Source organism: Pogoniulus pusillus, chromosome 27, assembly GCF_015220805.1.
Source record: "Pogoniulus pusillus isolate bPogPus1 chromosome 27, bPogPus1.pri, whole genome shotgun sequence".
Classification (NCBI taxonomy): Eukaryota; Metazoa; Chordata; class Aves; order Piciformes; family Lybiidae; genus Pogoniulus; species Pogoniulus pusillus.
In genome coordinates this window covers 17872533-17890185 of record NC_087290.1, presented here as the reverse complement: position 1 = coordinate 17890185, position 17653 = coordinate 17872533, and the positions used below count along the sequence as shown (strand labels likewise).

General features: G+C 50.0%; 1 protein-coding gene across 1 annotated transcript in view; it reads right to left on the bottom strand.

The window, feature by feature from the left end:
• MYRFL (myelin regulatory factor like) overlaps positions 1-17653 on the bottom strand; it is a 41011-nt gene that overhangs the window by 12023 nt on the left and 11335 nt on the right. The window contains exons 7-16 of the mRNA XM_064166201.1: positions 16828-17023; positions 15120-15196; positions 14184-14294; positions 12110-12200; positions 9541-9741; positions 8027-8135; positions 7441-7550; positions 5574-5737; positions 3403-3466; positions 912-997 (exon numbers count right to left, since the gene is read on the bottom strand). Of these exons, the coding sequence (XP_064022271.1) occupies positions 912-997; positions 3403-3466; positions 5574-5737; positions 7441-7550; positions 8027-8135; positions 9541-9741; positions 12110-12200; positions 14184-14294; positions 15120-15196; positions 16828-17023 (1209 nt within the window). The remainder of the gene's footprint in view (positions 1-911; positions 998-3402; positions 3467-5573; positions 5738-7440; positions 7551-8026; positions 8136-9540; positions 9742-12109; positions 12201-14183; positions 14295-15119; positions 15197-16827; positions 17024-17653) is intronic.

Genomic DNA, 17653 nt, shown 5'->3' with positions numbered 1-17653 from the left:
TTCTCTGGAGACTTTCCAAACCCACCTGGGTGCATTCCTGCATGGACTACACTAGGGGATCCTGCTTTTGGCAGGGGGTTGGGCTCAATGATCTCTGGAGGTCCCTTTCCAGCCTCCAATGTTCTGTGATTCTTGTCTCAGAAGTAAACCCACCAACAGGAAAAGCAGAGAGGGGAGTGGCTGCTCATCACAGGCACAAAGAGTGATCAGTCTTGCTGAAGGAGAGTTGAGGTGGCAGCCTGTGGCCTTCATGCCCCAGAGCATCCACCCTGCGGAACCTTCTGGCTCTCCATCTCACAGCTGCAGCCAGCAGCAAGGGCTCAGACACAGGCAAGGGAATGAAGAGATAAACCTCCAGCAAACCACTCAGCAATGCAGGAGCATCACAGAATGGCAGAAACACTCAGGTTGGGAAAGTCTCTCAGGATCATCAAGCCCAACCTATATCCCTACTTTGCAAGGTGCACCCTGAACCATAGCCCCAAGCACCACAGCCAGGCTTGGGGACTCCACCACCTCCCTGGGCAGCTCATTCCAATGCCTGACCACTCTTGCTGGGAAAAAGATGTTTCCTAAAGCCCAGCTGGGGTGGGTTAGGAACTTCCCACACACACTAGTGAGATTTACCAGACTAGCTCAGAGAGCTTGGAAGTAAGATGAAGCTCTATTTACAACGAAGCAAAAGGGTACAAGCATATCTACAGGATATCAGTACAAGTATTTACAGTTACAGACAAAGCAGAAACACTACAGAAATCCAAACTCCCTCCTGGCCAAAGGAAACTGCCCAGAAGGGCACATGCTGTTGAGCAGGTAGGGTAAAAGGGAAATAAAGCACAATCATCTTTCTGATGAAATAGGAAGAAAGAGAAGGGGAGAAACAAGTCAAGTTCTTGATAATTAATGGTTACCATAGTGCCATAATGACAAGCAAAGCTATTATGGTGGCCTGGAAAATCTTCACAGAGCAGGACTCTTTTGTCTTTGACAAACAAACCTGGGGGGGGAAAAAGATGGATTAAATTAAGTGTCATAACCTACTGCAGCAGCCTGAGTTTAAGCCAGTCTTTGTCACAGAATCACAGCATTAACCAGGTGGGAAAGGACCTCTGAGACCATGAAGTGCAACCTATCACCTAACACCTTCTAACTAACTAACCCATGGCACTAAGTGCCTCATCCAGTCTCCTTTTAAAACACCTCCAGGCACAGCCACTCCACCACCTCCCTGGGCAGCCCATTCCAATGCCAATCACTCTCTCTGACAACAACTTCCTAACAACATCCAGCCTAGACCTGCCCTGCCACAGCTTGAGGCTGTGTCCCCTTGTTCTGTTGCTGGCTGCCTGGCAGCAGAACCCAACCCCACCTGGCTACAGCCTCCCTTCAGGTAGCTGCAGGCAGCAATGAGCTCTGCCCTGAGCCTCCTCTGCTGCAGGCTGCACACCCCCAGCTTCCTCAGCCTCTCCTCACAGGGCTGTGCTCCAGGCCCCTTACCAGCCTTGCTGCCCTGCTCCAAACACCTTCCAGCACCTCAACATCTCTCTGCAATGGAGGAGCCCAGAACTGGACACAGCACTCCAGGGGTGGCTTGAGCAGTGCTGAGCACAGAGGCAGAAGGACTGCCCTGCTCCTGCTGATTGAGCTATTCTTGAGCCAGACCAGGATGCCATTGGCCTTCTCAGACAGCTAGGCACACTGCTGCCTCATGTTCAGTCAGCTCCCAGCCAGCACCCCCAGGTCCCTCTCTGCCTGGCTGCTCTCAGCCACTCTGTCCCTAGCCTGTGGCACTGCATGGGGTTGTTGTGGCCAAAGTGTAGAACCTGCCACTTGGACTTATGCAGACTCCTGCCTCTGGACTGTGCCCATCTGTGCAGCCTGCCCAGGTCCCTCTGCAGAGCCCTCCTGCCCTCTAACATCCACACTTGCTCCCAACTTGGTGCCATCTGCAGCCTCACTGCTGGAGGTCTCAATCCTCTCCTCCAGATCACCAATGAAGATATGAAACAGGAGTGTGCCCAGCACTGATCCCTGGGGCACAGCACCAGTGACTGGCCCCAGTTGGATGTGGCTCCATTCACCACCACTCTCTGGGCCCTGCCATCCAGCCAGTTCTTAGCCTAGCACAGAGTGCCCCTGTCCCAGCCACGGGCTGGAGTTTGCTGTGGCAGACAGCACCAAAGGCCCTGCTGAAGTGCAGGGTTCCTCTCAGAGGATCCACACATTGCCATCCTTACAGTTGGGTCAACATCTAAAGAGAAACAAAATTTGGTGGAAGACTCCCTAAAACTGTGAGTGGCATAGAAAGAGAGGACAGGTAGAAACCACAGCTCTGTCCCTTTTCTTCCTGCCATTTTTCATACTCTTGAAGCGTTTCATAATCAAACTAAGAGCACAGCAAGCAATGGCCTGACCTAGAAGGTGAGCAGCTTTCAGTATATGCACTTTCAGACTGTGCTCTACCAGGGATGAGGTAAATACAGGAGAAAGGCACTTTCCCAACAGTTAGGATGATCTTAGATGGTGGAGCATTTGACACTAGGGAATAAAGCACATCTGACCTATTATTTTCTCTTTCAATGAGCACTAGCAAAAGCAAGGCAGACAAATGGGCATTGATTCATTTAGGATGAAGCAGCCTAGGAAGACTGTCTTGATAAAGGTCAACCTATGCTCCTTAGCTCACCTAACAGCTGTGCAAAAAGGCCTCTTCTTTCTATGCCAGGCTATGGGCAAGAGGAAGACATTCAGCAGTAGCAATGACATCCCTGTCCAGCCATTAACAACCTGAAAGGCAGCCTAATGTGCTACAAACCAGGTGTTGCTAACTGCAAAGCACAGTCAAAGACTCATTCTCAGCAGCTGAGGAAGAGTTATCACCGTGCAGACTTCCAAACTGAAAGGAGCATTCGGGTGCAAGGCTGCTGAGCTGCAGGCTCCACGGCTCTAACCTGCTCTTCTCCTCCTTCACACCATCACACAGCATGCAGCTACTCCCACACACAGTTCTTCTTAGTCAGTAGTGCTTCAGCAGGAGGGTGGTGAGAGCCTGGAAGGGGTTGCCAGGGAGGTGGTGGAAGCCTCATCCCTGGAGGTGTTTAAGGCCAGGCTGGATGTGGCTCTGAGCAAACTGGTCTAAGTCTGAGGTGTCCCTGCCCATGATGGGGGTTGGAACTGGATGATGCTTCAACTCTGACAATTCCATCAGCTATGATCTGTAAATAAAATCTAGGTAGGAAGTGCCTCATTTTCTGCCCAGTTTCTAAACCTCTAGCTTGACACTAAATAATTCTAGCTAAGGCCTTTGATCCTACTTCAGAACAGGGAAATGTACAGCAGTATTTTAGCAGTCACACAAAGTGCCTGGTAGGCACATTTCACCTATCAAAGAATTTCACTCACCTTTCTGGGTTTCAGCAGGACTGGTTTTTTTGATGGCAAAAGACTGGCAGCTCGACTATACCTGCTGTAAGAGACAAGAGCCCTTTTAAGTGCTTCAGCAGCTGCTAAAGAGACCTTTTCAGTAGGGTGTTCCTACCACTTGCTCTTGCAATTACAGCATTTAGAGAGAGAAAGGCACAAGTGTCAGCAGAGCTTCCAGAACAAAAGCCTCCAGGTTAATTCATTCAGGTGAATGCCTTTAAATGCTGCATTTGATGTCAAAGAAAGCTTGGGGGAATGGTTTAGACATAGGAAATGCTCTTCACTTCCACAGAAGAGTCTCTCTTGCAGAAGAGGCTCTGCAGGTTGCTCGTAGCAGCGATTTCCAAGCCCCATGGCTGCAGCTGGACACAACCTACCCTTGCTTTATGCAATCAAAGCAGCTACAAAAGTGACTACTGTTGGGAATAGTAATATTAAATGTAGTGAGTCTATAGAATTGTATTATAGAATTCTATAGAACTGGATTAGTCTATAGAACTATGCACTGAAGCATAAGCCATGGGCTTGAAAGCAGGACACCAATATGGGTGCAAGTGTAGGGTCAAAGTGCCTCTTAAAGGAACGTGGAATGTGTAAAACAAGAGGCCTCAAGTCTTATCTAAGGGTTTTATGCTTTTACAGCTCAGCACAGCCTGGTGGTGCCTGTCTTCTTACCTAGATGCCATAACTGTCTTCTTAGGAGTAAAGATGACACATTCTGAAGGACGAGGTAATATAGCTGTGTTAGGAAAAGTTAGTGTGTGTGTGTGCAGCCTGCAGCAGAGGAGGCTCAGGGCAGAGCTCATTGCTGTCTGCAGCTCCCTGAAGGGAGGCTGTAGCCAGGTGGGGTTGGGCTCTGCTGCCAAGCAGCCAGCAACAGAACAAGAGGACACAGTCTCAAGCTGTGCCAGGGGAGGTCTAGGCTGGACGTTAGGAGGAAGTTGTTGTCAGAGAGAGTGATTGGCATTGGAATGGGCTGCCCAGGGAGGTGGTGGAGTTGCTGTGCCTGGAGGTGTTGAAGCCAAGCCTGGCTGAGGCACTTAGTGCCATGATCTAGATGACTGGACAGGGCTGGGTGCTAGGTTGGACTGGATGAGCTTGGATGCCTCTTCCAACCTGCTTGATTCTATGATTCTATGATAAGATAGACATAATTCATGTATCCTAGCAATTAGTGTCTAATCCTAGTGTAATGCCTAACACAAATATACGTAACCAATTAGAGTCTAACGTGATCTGTAACCTCCTTATGTAGCCTTCTGATGAAAAGCAGATAAACCCATGCCTGGGGGAGCTGCTTGCACCAGGACCCGTGCCTGGGGGAGCTGCTTGCACCAGGACCCGTGCCTGGAGGAGCTGCTTGCACCAGGACCCGTGCCTGGGGGAGCTGCTTGCACCAGGACCCGTGCCTGGGGGAGCTGCTTGCACCAGGACCCGTGCCTGGGGGAGCTGCTTGCACCAGGACCCGTGCCTGGGGGAGCTGCTTACACCAGGACCCGTGCCTGGGGGAGCTGCTTGCACCAGGACCCGTGCCTGGGGGAGCTGCTTGCATCAGGACCAGTGCCTGGGGGAGCTGCTTGCATCAGGACCCGTGCCTGGGGGAGTTGCTTGCATCAGGACCCGTGCCTGGGGGAGTTGCTTGCATCAGGACCCGTGCCTGGGGGAGCTGCTTGCATCAGGACCCGTGCCTGGGGGAGCTGCTTGCACCAGGACCAGTGCCTGGGGGAGCTGCTTGCATCAGGACCCGTGCCTGGGGGAGCTGCTTGCACCAGGACCCGTGCCTGGGGGAGCTGCTTGCACCAGGACCAGTGCCTGGGGGAGCTGCTTGCACCAGGACCCGTGCCTGGGGGAGCTGCTTGCACCAGGACCCGTGCCTGGGGGAGCTGCTTGCACCAGGACCAGTGCCTGGGGGAGCTGCTTGCACCAGGACCCGTGCCTGGGGGAGCTGCTTGCACCAGGCATCTCCCCGTCCTTCTGACGCCTGTGGCACCGTAGCCTGTGGTGTATGTAACCATGAGACCCCTGCATTTTCCTGCACAGTATAGGTGCTGAAAGCGAGCTGAACTCCACCAGCCAGCAAATTCAGGCTCCACTAGAGTGCTCTGTGAATGCCTGTGACAACTGCCAGAGAGCACCCCAGATGCAGGTACCTGGCTTTGCTCTCTTGGCTGACCGTTGACTTTAAGCTGCTCATCCGTTTCAGCGTGGCCAGTTTCTTGTTCCACTGCTCCAGTTCTTCTATTCTGACCTCAAGATTGTTGGTTAGTTTACAAAGCTGCTTCACAGCACCAACATTCTCCATAAAGATCTGATCCTGAGAAGCAAACAAGAAGAGGAAAAGTCAATGCAGTATATTCGTCCATGCAGTGTGACAAGCAGAACAGTGCAGAATTCTCTTCTGTAAGGATAGATCTGGGCCAGTTTGAGCCTAGCTGGGATATTTGAGTGAGGAGAATTAGATGCTAGGCTGTGAAAAGGAGACAATGGTGATGGCTGCTGCACTCATAGGCTTGCTGAGATGGATAAAAACAAGAACACAAACACAGATAACAGAGTTGCTCTCTGACTCTGGCTGCCTCCCTTCTCTCCCTAACCTGCTGTCTGTGTAACTAATCCTTCTGCTGCCTAACCCCCCTGGCCAATCCTCCAAACTCACCCTGAACAGAAGGCAAAGTCTGGGGCAAGGTAGAGGGTGGAAAGGAGGTGGAAGGGTGGTTGGAAGCCCCTCCTGGGGACTCTGGGAGGGCTGTTGTGTTTCTCTATTACTTTTAACTTGTCTATTTCTGTCTACAGCTGTATGGATTGCAAACTCCTGCCTGTCTATTGTGCTAAGCTGTAAATATAAAGCTTCATTCTTAATTCCCAGCTCAGCTGAGTCGAGTCTGGGTGATTTTCTTAAAACCATCACAACATCCAATATTTAAGATGCCAGCAGAAGTTATCTCACTGTAAATAGGACACACAGAACTACCAAACTCTGCTGCTGGATTGTAACAATAAATGCTTGTCTTCCATCTGCAGTGAAGTGCCAAATTACAGAATCATTCTGGGTGGCTGAGACCTTTAATGTGAAGCCCAAACATCCATGGAGTATGGGGAAATAGAATCACAGAATTGTCAGGGTTAGAAGGGATCTCAAGGAATCATCCAGTTCCAACCCCTCCTGCTATGGGGGCAAAGACACCTCAACACTAGATCAGGTTGCTCAGAGCCACATCCAGTCTGGCCTTCAAAACATCCACCACCTTCCTGAGCAACCTGTCCCAGTCTCTCACCACCCTTACAGTGAAGAACTTCTCCCTAATATCCAATCTGAACCTACCTACTTCCAGGTTTGCTCCCTTCCCCTTAGTCCTACTGCTACCCAATATCCTAAAAAGTCCCTCCCCTGCTTTCTTTTAACCCCCTTCAGACACTGAAAGGCCACAACAAGGCCTCCTTGGAGCTTTCTCCTCTCCAGATTGAAGACTTGCAGAAAAGAATTTAAGATAAAAAGCTTTGTGGACCAAGAATTTCAAGTGTATTTCACCTTCTCTCATGGTTTGAGGGGTTCCAGGCTATCTCAGACTCCCCAAAAAATCCACAGAGACCAAGATCCATCCCAGGGAAAGACAGACTTCTTTCCCTGAAGGGAGGCTGTAGCCAGGTGGGGTTGGGCTCTTCTCCCAGGCAACCAGCAACAGAACAAGGGGACACAGCCTCAAGCTGTGCCAGGGCAGGTCTAGGCTGGATGTTAGGAGGAAGTTGTTGGCAGGGAGAGTGATTGGCATTGGAATGGGCTGCCCAGGGAGGTGGTGGAGTCACCATCCCTGGAGGTGTTTAAAAGGAGACTGGATGAGGCACTTAGTGCCATGGTCTGGTTGATTGGCCAGGGCTGGGTGCTAGGTTGGACTGGATGAGCTTGGAGCTCTCTTCCAACCTGCTTGATTCTATGACTCTATGATTGTGTCTGTACAGATCCCTATACAAAAGGAACAGCCTAAACACACACCTCCACTTTCTCTCTTCAGACCATACCTTGTCAACCATGAGGAAGTTCTCTATTTTTTCTCCATCATCACATGCAACATCTCCAGCTTCTTTAACAGCTTGAGGTAAAAGCTCCTTCACTTCCTGGGCTATAATTCCTGTTCACAAGACAATAGAAACTGAAGTCAGGAAGCACAGTGGTGCATCATGCTTATGTGTGCTTTGAATGCCCACACTAAAAGCTACAGGAGATTCTCTGTGGCAGAAACAGGCAGGATATCACCTTCCCCCTCCCCCCCACCCCTTCCACAGAAAATAAACAGAAACCTTTAGAATTCTGTGCAGGTGGTGATAGCATACTTCATTCTCATTAAACTCCTGGAAAAATAACCCCCCTAGCTTTAAAAACTGAAAGAGAGGCTGGGAAAACGACCAGCAATACTTAATTTTTGGCATTTACAGATCAGAAGAGAAAGTGTTTCTGTATGAGAGGACAAAGCATTTCTATACCACAAGGGAAGCCAAGTCTGCAGCTGTAACAGCCTAAGAAACGAGGACGAGAAGGCAGCATTACAATGGCACAACGAACAACAGAGGAAATCAGTGACAAGTGGGAAGAGAGCTGAGTGAATACCTGTTTCATGAGTATTTTTTATTCCCATAACAGATGCAAATTCAGGCTTGTAGTCATACTCCACCAACCTCATTTGAGTTATTCTTCTCAACTGCTCATTCGTGTCGACCTAGTTGGGCAAAGACCAAGGTTGGTGCATTGAAAGGCGATGGAATGTGGTAGTATCTAGGGCATCGCTGAGACAGCGACAAGCCTGACCCAGCCACTTGGCCAATCTTCACATCAGAGAATGTGGGACAGCCTTCCCATTCACAGCACCACAGGGTGTGAGGGGTTGGAAGGGACCTCTGCAGTTCTTGCAGTCCAACCCTCCCCTGCCAGAGCAGCGTCAGAGAATCCAGCGCAGGTTGTACAGGAGCACATCCAGACAGGGCTGGAAAGGCTCCAGAGAAGGAGACTCCACAGCCTCTCTGGGCAGCCTGTGCCAAGGCTCTGGGACCCTTACACTCAAAAGTTCTTCCTCATTGTGCTAGTTTGAAGCTAGGTAGAGTGTTTTGGTGAGAAGCATTAGATCACAGGCTGTGAAAGGGAAGCAATGGTGATGTCTACTTCACTCATAGGCTTGCTGAGCTGTATAAGAACATGGATAAGGCATTCAGGCACTGCCTGGGCTTTGAGCTGCATCTCTCTAACCTCACCTACCATCTCTCTGATTAATCCACTTGCTTCCTAACCCCCCTCCCCGACCCTCCATTCTTCCTTAGGGCACAAGGCAATGCCTGGAATAAGGTTGAGAGGTGGGAGAGGGTGGAAGGGTGGTTGGGAGCCCCTCCTGGGGACTCAGGTTTCTGGGAGGGCTGCTGTGTTTCTGTAGTACCTTTTACCTTGTCTATTTCTGTCTATAGCTGCATATACTGCAAATAGCTGCTTGTATATTGAAGTAAACTGTAAATATAAAGCTTCATTCCATTTCCAGAGCTGGCTGAGTCTAGTCTGGGTGATTCCCAAAGTGTGGGGGGGCAGGGAACACCCAAACCATCACACTCATATTGAGCTGCAGTTTCCATCCCTAGCCCCTCGTCCCATCACTTGTGTCCCTAGGGCACAAGTGAGCAGAGGCTGTCTCTATCCCTTCCTTCCTGACCCCCAGCCCTCAGCTCTTGATAGATATCACTCAGATCCCCTCTAAGTCTTCTCTGCAGCCTAAGCAGCCCCAGGGCTCTCAGCCTCTCCTCACCAGGCAGTGCTGCAGCCCCTTCAGCATCTGTGTAGCCCTCCCTTGCACTCTCTCCAGGAGATCCCTGTCCCTCCTGAACTGGGAAGCCCCACTGGAGCTCATTTGTACTTGCACTGCCACCTACCCTTCAGTCTAACTCCCCTGTACATGGCCATCCCCATTCTGAGGCCAGCCCCTTACAAGCTCCACGGGTGACAGCTCCCTGGAGAACAGCAGTGCACCTTTAGTTGATCGCCCATCATTTGGGCACGCTCAGCATAAAGAAGCTGCTCTATGGGTCAGAACAACGATGCCCAGGCGTGCTGGGGCACAAACAGCAGCGCCCCTGGGCCCTCACCTCGCGGATGTTCTGCTTGGCTCGGCTGTCGGAGGGGTGCATGACCCTGCCCATGACCTTGGCGTTGCCGCAGACGACCAGCGCTTCGTCTGGCGCGTCGGTGTTAATCCCCACTCGGCCATGGTAGGCTATGGTCTCCGGGACGTGTCCTCGCTGCCACAGCGCATCACTGTCAGTCTCAAACTGCCCTGGGTTAGATGCCTGGCAGGGGAAAAGAAGCAGTTCTATGTATTGCATAGGCTCCCAGGATGTCAGGGGTTGGAAGGGACCCAATGAGATGATGGAGTCCAGCCCCCCTGCCGCAGCAGGACAATGCTATCTAACACAGATCACAGAGCAGCACATCCAGACAGGCCTTGAAAGGCTCCAGAGAAGGAGACTCCACGACCCCCCTGGGGAGCCTCTTTGTATATGCTTAAAGATGTAGCACAGCCATTAGAAACTCAGGGGGAAATGAAATGCTGGATCTTTAATATTCAAATTGTAGTCACAGAACCACAGAGTGTTAGGGGCTGGAAGTGACCTCGAAAGAGCATCACCTACAGCAGATCACAGAAATAACCAGGTTGGAAAAGACCTCTGAGATCATCCAGCCCAACCTATCACCTAAGCCTTCTAACTGGCCAAACCATGGCACCAAGTGCCTCATCCAGCCTCCTCTTCTCCAGGGATGGGGACTGCACCACCTCCCCTGGCAGCCCATTCCAGTGCCAATCACTCTTGCTGTGAAGAACTTCTTCCTAGCATCCAGCCTGACCCTGCCCTGGCACAGCTTGAAGCTGTGTCCCCTCATTCTGTCCCTGGGTGCCTGGCAGCAGAGCCCAACCCCACCTGGCTACAGCCTCCTTTCAGGTAGTTATGGACAGCAATGAGCTCTGCCCTTAGTGCTTATTACACAGGAATGCATCCAGGTGGGGTTTGAAGATCTCCAGAGAGGGAGACTTCACAACCTCCCTGGGCAGCCCGACACAGAACCATCCTTTCTTTACCAGCCAATTTCAGCTGAGGGTGGAAGTCAGGAAAGAGCAAAGGCAGCAGAGAGGCTAAACACAGGTGGTTCATAAAATCCTTCTGTCGTGCCAAGGAGACAGAACCTTCCAAAGAACACCAGGCTGAACAACAGTGTGTTGAGAAGAGGAAGAAAAGGCAATTTGATTCCAACTATTCATTTTGTTAAGTGTCATTTTTGAACTTTTAGTTCAGGCTTTAGCATTTGAGCCTGAACACAGTGATGACAGACATGAACACTCATTTAAAGCCAGGCTTTCACCAGGCCTGGCCATCTGCAGCCCACTCTGATGTGCTCTCACCACTGTTTGGCACAATTAGAGCATGATCTGATGTGCCTGACAACCACTGCTCAGCTGGTAGCTTTGTTATGGTATGTTATGTGTGCTATGTTATGTCCTATGTTATCTTATATTCCTTGGAATCCTGTGGAAAAACACCTCCAGGGATGAGGACTCCACCACCTCCCTGGGCAGCCCATTCCAGTGCCAATCACTCTCTCTGACAACAACTTCCTCCTAACATCCAGCCTAGACTTGCCCTGGCACAGCTTGAGACTGTGTCCCCTTGTTCTGTTGCTGGCTGCCTGGCAGCAGAGCCCAACCCCACCTGGCTACAGCCTCCCTTCAGGCAGCTGCAGGCAGCAATGAGCTCTGCCCTGAGCCTCCTCTGCTGCAGGCTGCACCCCCCCAGCTCCCTCAGCCTCTCCTCACAGGGCTCTGCTCCAGGACCCTCCCCAGCCTTGCTGCTCTCCTCTGGACACATTTCAGCACCTCAACATCTCTCTTCAAATTGAAGAGCCCAGAACTGGACACAGCACTCAAGGTGTGGCTTAACCAGCACTGAGTACAAAGACAAAAGGACTGCCCTGCTCCTGCTGGCCACACTGCTCCTGAGCCAGCCCAGGGTGCCACTGGCCTTCTTGGCCACCTGGGCACACTGCTGGCTTACATTCAGCTCCCAGCCAGCACCCCCAGGTCCCTCTGCCTGGCTGCTCCCCAGCCACTCTGTCCCCAGCCTGTGGCACTGCATGGGCTTGTTGTGGCCAAAGTGCAGAACCTGCCACTTGGACTTGTGCAGACTCCTGCCTCTGGACTGTGCCCATCTGTGCAGCCTGCCCAGGTCCCTCTGCAGAGCCCTCCTGCCCTCTAACATCCACACTTGCTCCCTACTTGGTGCCATCTGCAGCCTCACTGCTGGAGGTCTCAATCCTCTCCTCCAGATCACCAATGAAGATATGAAACAGGAGTGTGCCCAGCACTGATCCCTGGGACACAGCACCAGTGACTGGCCCCAGCTGGACGTGGCTCCACTCACCACCACTCTCTCACAACAAGCATTCCTTTAAAATCCTCCTGGGGTTCCACTTCTAACGGTTCATGATTCCAGTAATTAATAACTCCTTGCATCTGTAATTTCCCCCCCTCAGTCTTTCTGAGACATAGGTAAGTTTGCTGAACAAGCAAACAAACAAACCAACCATCACCTCCCTGTAAGCCTCCTGCAAACACCAAAAGTGCCAACACCTTTTCCATTAAACCCAACATAAACTTCCACCTACCCTCACAATGATCTTCTCAGAGACATTTGCAGACAGCAGGTAGAGCTGGTCCTGAGAGACAGCATACAATCCTACCACCAGCATGAAGTATCTGAGTGGAAATGGATTTAATCAAGACAATAATTGAAGCAATCTCTTCTTTACAGGGGAAAAAAAAACAAGAAGAAATGAAATGTTTTAAACTTAATGGCTAAAGTTGATCCAGAAAAAAGGTAGAAGGTTGGTCCCTGGAGGTGTTGAAGCAAAGCCTGGATGAGGCACTCAGTGCCATGGTCTGGTTGATTGGGCAGGGCTGGGTGCTAGGTTGGGCTGGCTGAGCTTGGAGGTCTCTTCCCACCTGCTTGATTCTATGATTTTAAAGCTATTTATTTTACAATAGGAAAGGAAAATGATTTCCTTCACCCTCCGGCAATGTGCTGTTTTAATCCACAGAATATAAGAGGTTGGAAGGGACCTCCAGAGATCAAGTCAAAAGCAGGATCCCCGTGGGTATCACTGAAAACAAGGATGAATTGGGACAGATTTAAGTGTTGTGGTAGGTCTGATAGGCCCAGAATAGGCTGCTGCATGTCCTGCCTTGCCTAGGCAGGTTTTTCTGCTCCACCTGAGGGGCAAGCATGGGAAAAGGGACACAGAAGGACCTGGAGCTGCTGAGTCTGGCCTGCCCAGGGTCCTGTGGTAAGGTGCACACACTTGGCTTGTGCCTGCCTAGTGCAAGGCTGTGCTGTTCCCAAATTAGAGAAAAGTGAGCCTGTGGTTTAGCCTAATATGGTCTGGTTTGGCTGACTGCCATCCTGAGTGGCTACTCTGTGTCCAAGGGGCAATTAATCTCAGCCCACATTGATAGAAGCAGATATGCAGGAGAACAACCTGCTTTTGCTTCCCTGCTTTGCTGCCCTGCTCTGTGCCTGCTCTCTGCTGTGCCCAGCCCTGCTGCTTTTGCTCACTGCCTTACTGCTGCCTGCTAAACTCCACTGCCACCAGTTACCAGGAGCAGACCCTGGATGCCTGCAGGCAATCAGCCTGTGTGGCCAGCTGACACCGTGCTGAGACTGCACACATCTGCCTCTGCACCTGAAGGTCCTGCCTAGAATCCCTGCACACACACACAGATGGTCCAGAAGCAGCCAGCAGACAAGGTCAGAGATTGTCTGTGTCCTGTCCCTAGGAGCTGGGAAGATCCAAGCCTCACCATCCAACAAGACAGAGTCCCCTGAAAGCATTTGGGCACTGTCTGGACTGTGGCCAGCCCCTGTGAGGGGAGCAATAATCATCTGTGAGTAAATGCCTAAATGCTCTCTGTAATTCCCTACTGCCTTCTGCCATGGAGCAGAAAGAGCTTGGGCCCAGCTACTGGGCAAGCAGCATATTGGCCACAAGTGGCATTTAATCATGGAACCCTCTCTGCCAGTTCAATGAATGTTGATGTATTTTGCTGGTTATATCAGATGTAGATACTATCCATTAAATGTTTCCATGACTGTGTAAGAACCAAACTATCATTAAAAGTGGTGGTCAGGGAGTGGCAGAGCTCTGAATAGCAAAACTAATAAACAATATTCATTCTGGAAATAGCTTCTTGCATTAATTCATTTCCCCTCCCCAACATTAAGGAATGAAGCTTCAGGGTTGAAGACCCTCCCCTCTCTCCAGAAGAAAATGCTCCTTAGTTTGATAGCTTGGCTTTCTGCTTTTGTCAGCTATCATTTCAGGATCACACACAGATGCCAGGGGTTGGAATTTCCTCCAGCAACCTCTAACCACAAGGATGGGATTTAGGGGTTTTTTAATCAATTCTCATATCATCCTCATCCTGTGACTCCAGAATCATAGATTAGGATCAAGCAGGCTGGAAGAGACCTCCAAGCTCATCCAGCCCAACCTAGCACCCAGCCCTACCCAGTCATCCAGACCATGGCACTAAGTGCCTCATCCAGGCTTTTCTTGAACACTAAGAGGTAGCTACCAAGTATCATGGAAATAAAAGTGAGATTGCCACAAACACCAGCTCCATCCTGAAGGAGACTTTCCCTTTCCCACTCCACACACACAGCTCAACCAGCTGCAGCCATACCTCTGGTCAGGATTAGGTTTCCCCTTTTTCCTCATATTGTTTGCTGTCGTTTCACTGAAGTGCAACCTTCCCAGGGTTACTTTAGTTACCTGGTCCCCTGGCAGATCAACTCTAAAACCAGAAAAGGATAAAAGGATCAGGGGAGGGAAAAGGATCAGGGAAATAAACATTTGGATATCTAACAAATAGAGTCCAGAGGAGGACCACGAAGATGCTCGGAGGGCTGCAGCAGCTCTGCTCTGAGCACAGGCTGAGAGAGTTGGAGCTGTGCAGCCTGGAGAAGAGAAGGCTTGGAGGAGAGCTTGAAGTGGCCTTGCAGTATCTGAAGGGGGCTCCAGGAGGGATGGGGATGGATTATTGACAAGGTCTTGTGATGACAGGATGAGGAGGAATGGGTTTGAACTGGCAGAGGGGAGATTGAAAGTGGATGTTAGGAAGAAGCTGTTTGCAGTGAGGGTGGTGAGACACTGGCACAGGTTGCCCAGGGAGGTTGTGGAGCACAGAAGCACCAAATGTGATCTTTGATCCCATTCTCTGCTTCTGTGCTCCTGTGCTCCACAACCTCCCTGGAGGTGTTCAAGGCCAGGTTGGATGAGGTCTCAAGAGACCTGTTCTAGCGGGAGGTGTCCCTGCTTATGGCAGGAGGTTGGAACTGGCTGAGCTTTGAGCTCCCTCCCAACCTATCCCATTCTATGATTCTATACCTGTCTTAAACTGTTATTTTCCCAAGCTCCTAAAACCAGATTGAGAAAAGCTGACAAACTCTCCTCGCGTGGAGGTGAAACCTTCTCTGTTCCAGTTTGCATCCAGCCTTCCTTGGCTTATTGCTCTGCACCACCCAAAAGAGTTGCTAGACCTTTCCAAGAAACAGCTACTTCACATTTCAGACCAATCACACACTGAAATCCCATGGGATCATTTTCTCCCAATTCTTACCTAACAGGACAAAAGGTTTTTTTGCTTCGATCTGCCTGAGACTGCTCAATAGCAACTGTTTGGTTTGGAGCTTCCACCTATAAAGGAAAGAAAGAGAATCTTCAAACAGGAGAATATTAAAAGAGACTTTAAAGTATAAATTAATAGGCAAAGTTGTGGCTGAAACAGTGAAATCTCTCTTGTTACTCGTGGAACGACCTAGAAGGCAAGACAAGAATTGACTCCTGTTCAATTGACACACAACAGCTAGTCTTAAAATTACCTCCACAGAATGATTTGGGGGCTCAAAGAGGGAAAATAAACAACCCCAAACAAGCCTAAAATCAAAGGGAGAAGAAGGAAATATCATTCATGGATGTGCAAAAGAAAATGATTTTCTGAATCATAGAATCAGTCAGGGTTGGAAGGGAGCACAAGGATCATCTAGTTCCAACTCCCCTGCCATGGGCAGGGAGACTCTACCCTAGATCAGGACTCCCCACCCTAGATCAGGACTCCCCACCCTAGATCAGGACTCCCCACCCTAGATCAGGACTCCCCACCCTAGATCAGGACTCCCCACCCTAGATCAGGACCCCCTACCCTAGATCAGGACCCCCTACCCTAGATCAGGACTCCCCATCCTAGATCAGGACTCCCTACCCTAGATCAGGGCACCCTACCCTAGGTCAGGGCACCCTACCCTAGGTCAGGACACCCTACCCTAGGTCAGGAACATAGGCTGTTACTGACTGTCCCAAAGCATCAATGCAGATACTTCACTTGAGAATGGAAACTCTGCAAGCCAGTTCCTCCAGTGATCTGAATGTCTTTCTGAATGGGCACCCAGCAGCACTTTGCTCCAGCTGGGAGCAGATGTCTGTAACAGTCACTAATTTCACCAGTAGCTTAGAAGAGTTCTCTTTTGCTTGCTTTTGCTCAAAAGACTAATGTGCTGGTTTGAGCCTAGCTAGAATGTTCTGGTGAGAAGAATTAGATGCTAGGCTGTGAAAAGGAAAAGTGGTGATGGCTGCTGCACTCATAGGCTTGCTGAGATGGATAAGAACAAGAACACAAACAGAGGTAACAGAGCTGCTCTCTGGCTTTGGCTGCCTCCCTTCTCTTCCCGACTTTGTGCTGGTTTGAAGCTGGCTGGGATATTTTGGTGAGAAGAGTTAGATGCTAGGCTGTGAAAGGGAAACAATGGTGATGGCTGCTGCACTCATAGGCTTGCTGAGATGGCTAAGAACAAGAACACACAGATAACAGAGTTGTTTGCTCTCTGTCTTTGGAGCTGCACTTCTCTCTCTCTCTAACCTAACCTGCTGTCTGTGTGACTAATCCTTCTGCTTCCTAACCCCCTGGCTGACCCTCCAAGCTCACCCTCAATGTAAGTCAAAGTCTGGGATGAGGTAGAGGGGTGGAAAGGAGGTGGAAGGGTGGTTGGGAGCCCCTCCTGGGGACTCTGGGAGGGCTGTTGTGTTTCTGTGTTACCTTTTTAACTTCTCTTTTCCTGTCTATAGCTGTAGAGACTGTAAATATCTGCTTGTCTACTGTGCTTATAGCTCCATTCTTTCATTTCCAGCTGCTGAGTCTAGTCTGGGTGATTTTCTTAGGTGTGGGGGAAGCAGGTACCACCCAAACCATCACAACTAAAAAACTATTTACCTTATTCTATGACACACTCATTTATTAAGAGAGATAACCATAAAAGAGGATAAACACTTGCCTTTATTCCAAAAGCTTTCAAGCAAAACTTTTCTATTGGCTCCCCTCCTAGCTGAGTTTTGATGTATTTTGGCTGTCCAGTGATTCGGATGTGGACTGTGATTTGGAAATGGTTCTTCTTCTGGCACACAAAGGCATCATCTGCTGCTGAAAAGTTAAATCCTTTATCTGTGACAATGTGATACCCTACAGCAGGTCTATGAAAAGAAGAAGAAAGAGAAGCAGCTCAGACAGATGTATTGGAGTTTATTTTTTAGGTGCTCTGAAAATCCATCTGATTTTTTATGGGCAAAATAGGAGCCAAAAGAGATCTGCACAGCAGCCAGTTTTAGCAGTGTTTTCTTCTTAGTCTCTTATAGAATCATAGAATCAGCCAGGTTGGAAGAAATCTCCAAGCTCATCCAGTCCAACCTAGCACCCAGCCCTGGCCAATCAACCAGACCATGGCACTAAGTGCCCCAGCCAGGCTTGGCTTCAACACCTCCAGGAACGGTGACTCCACCACCTCCCTGGGCAGCCCATTCCAATGCCAATCACTCTCTCTGACAACAACTTCCTCTTAACATCCAGCCTATACTTCCCCCCAGCACAACTTGAGGCTGTGTCCCCTTGTTCTATTGCTGGTTGCCTGGCAGCAGAGCCCAACCCCACCTGGCTACAACCTCACTTCAGGTAGTTGTAGACAGCAATGAGCTCTGCCCTGAGCCTCCTCTTCTCCAAGCTAAACAACCCCAGCATTTGTTCCTGCAAATCTATAATACCAGAAACAAAACAAAACAAACAAACAAAAAAAAAACCCCAATGAAACCCCAAGGGTAAAAAATAAA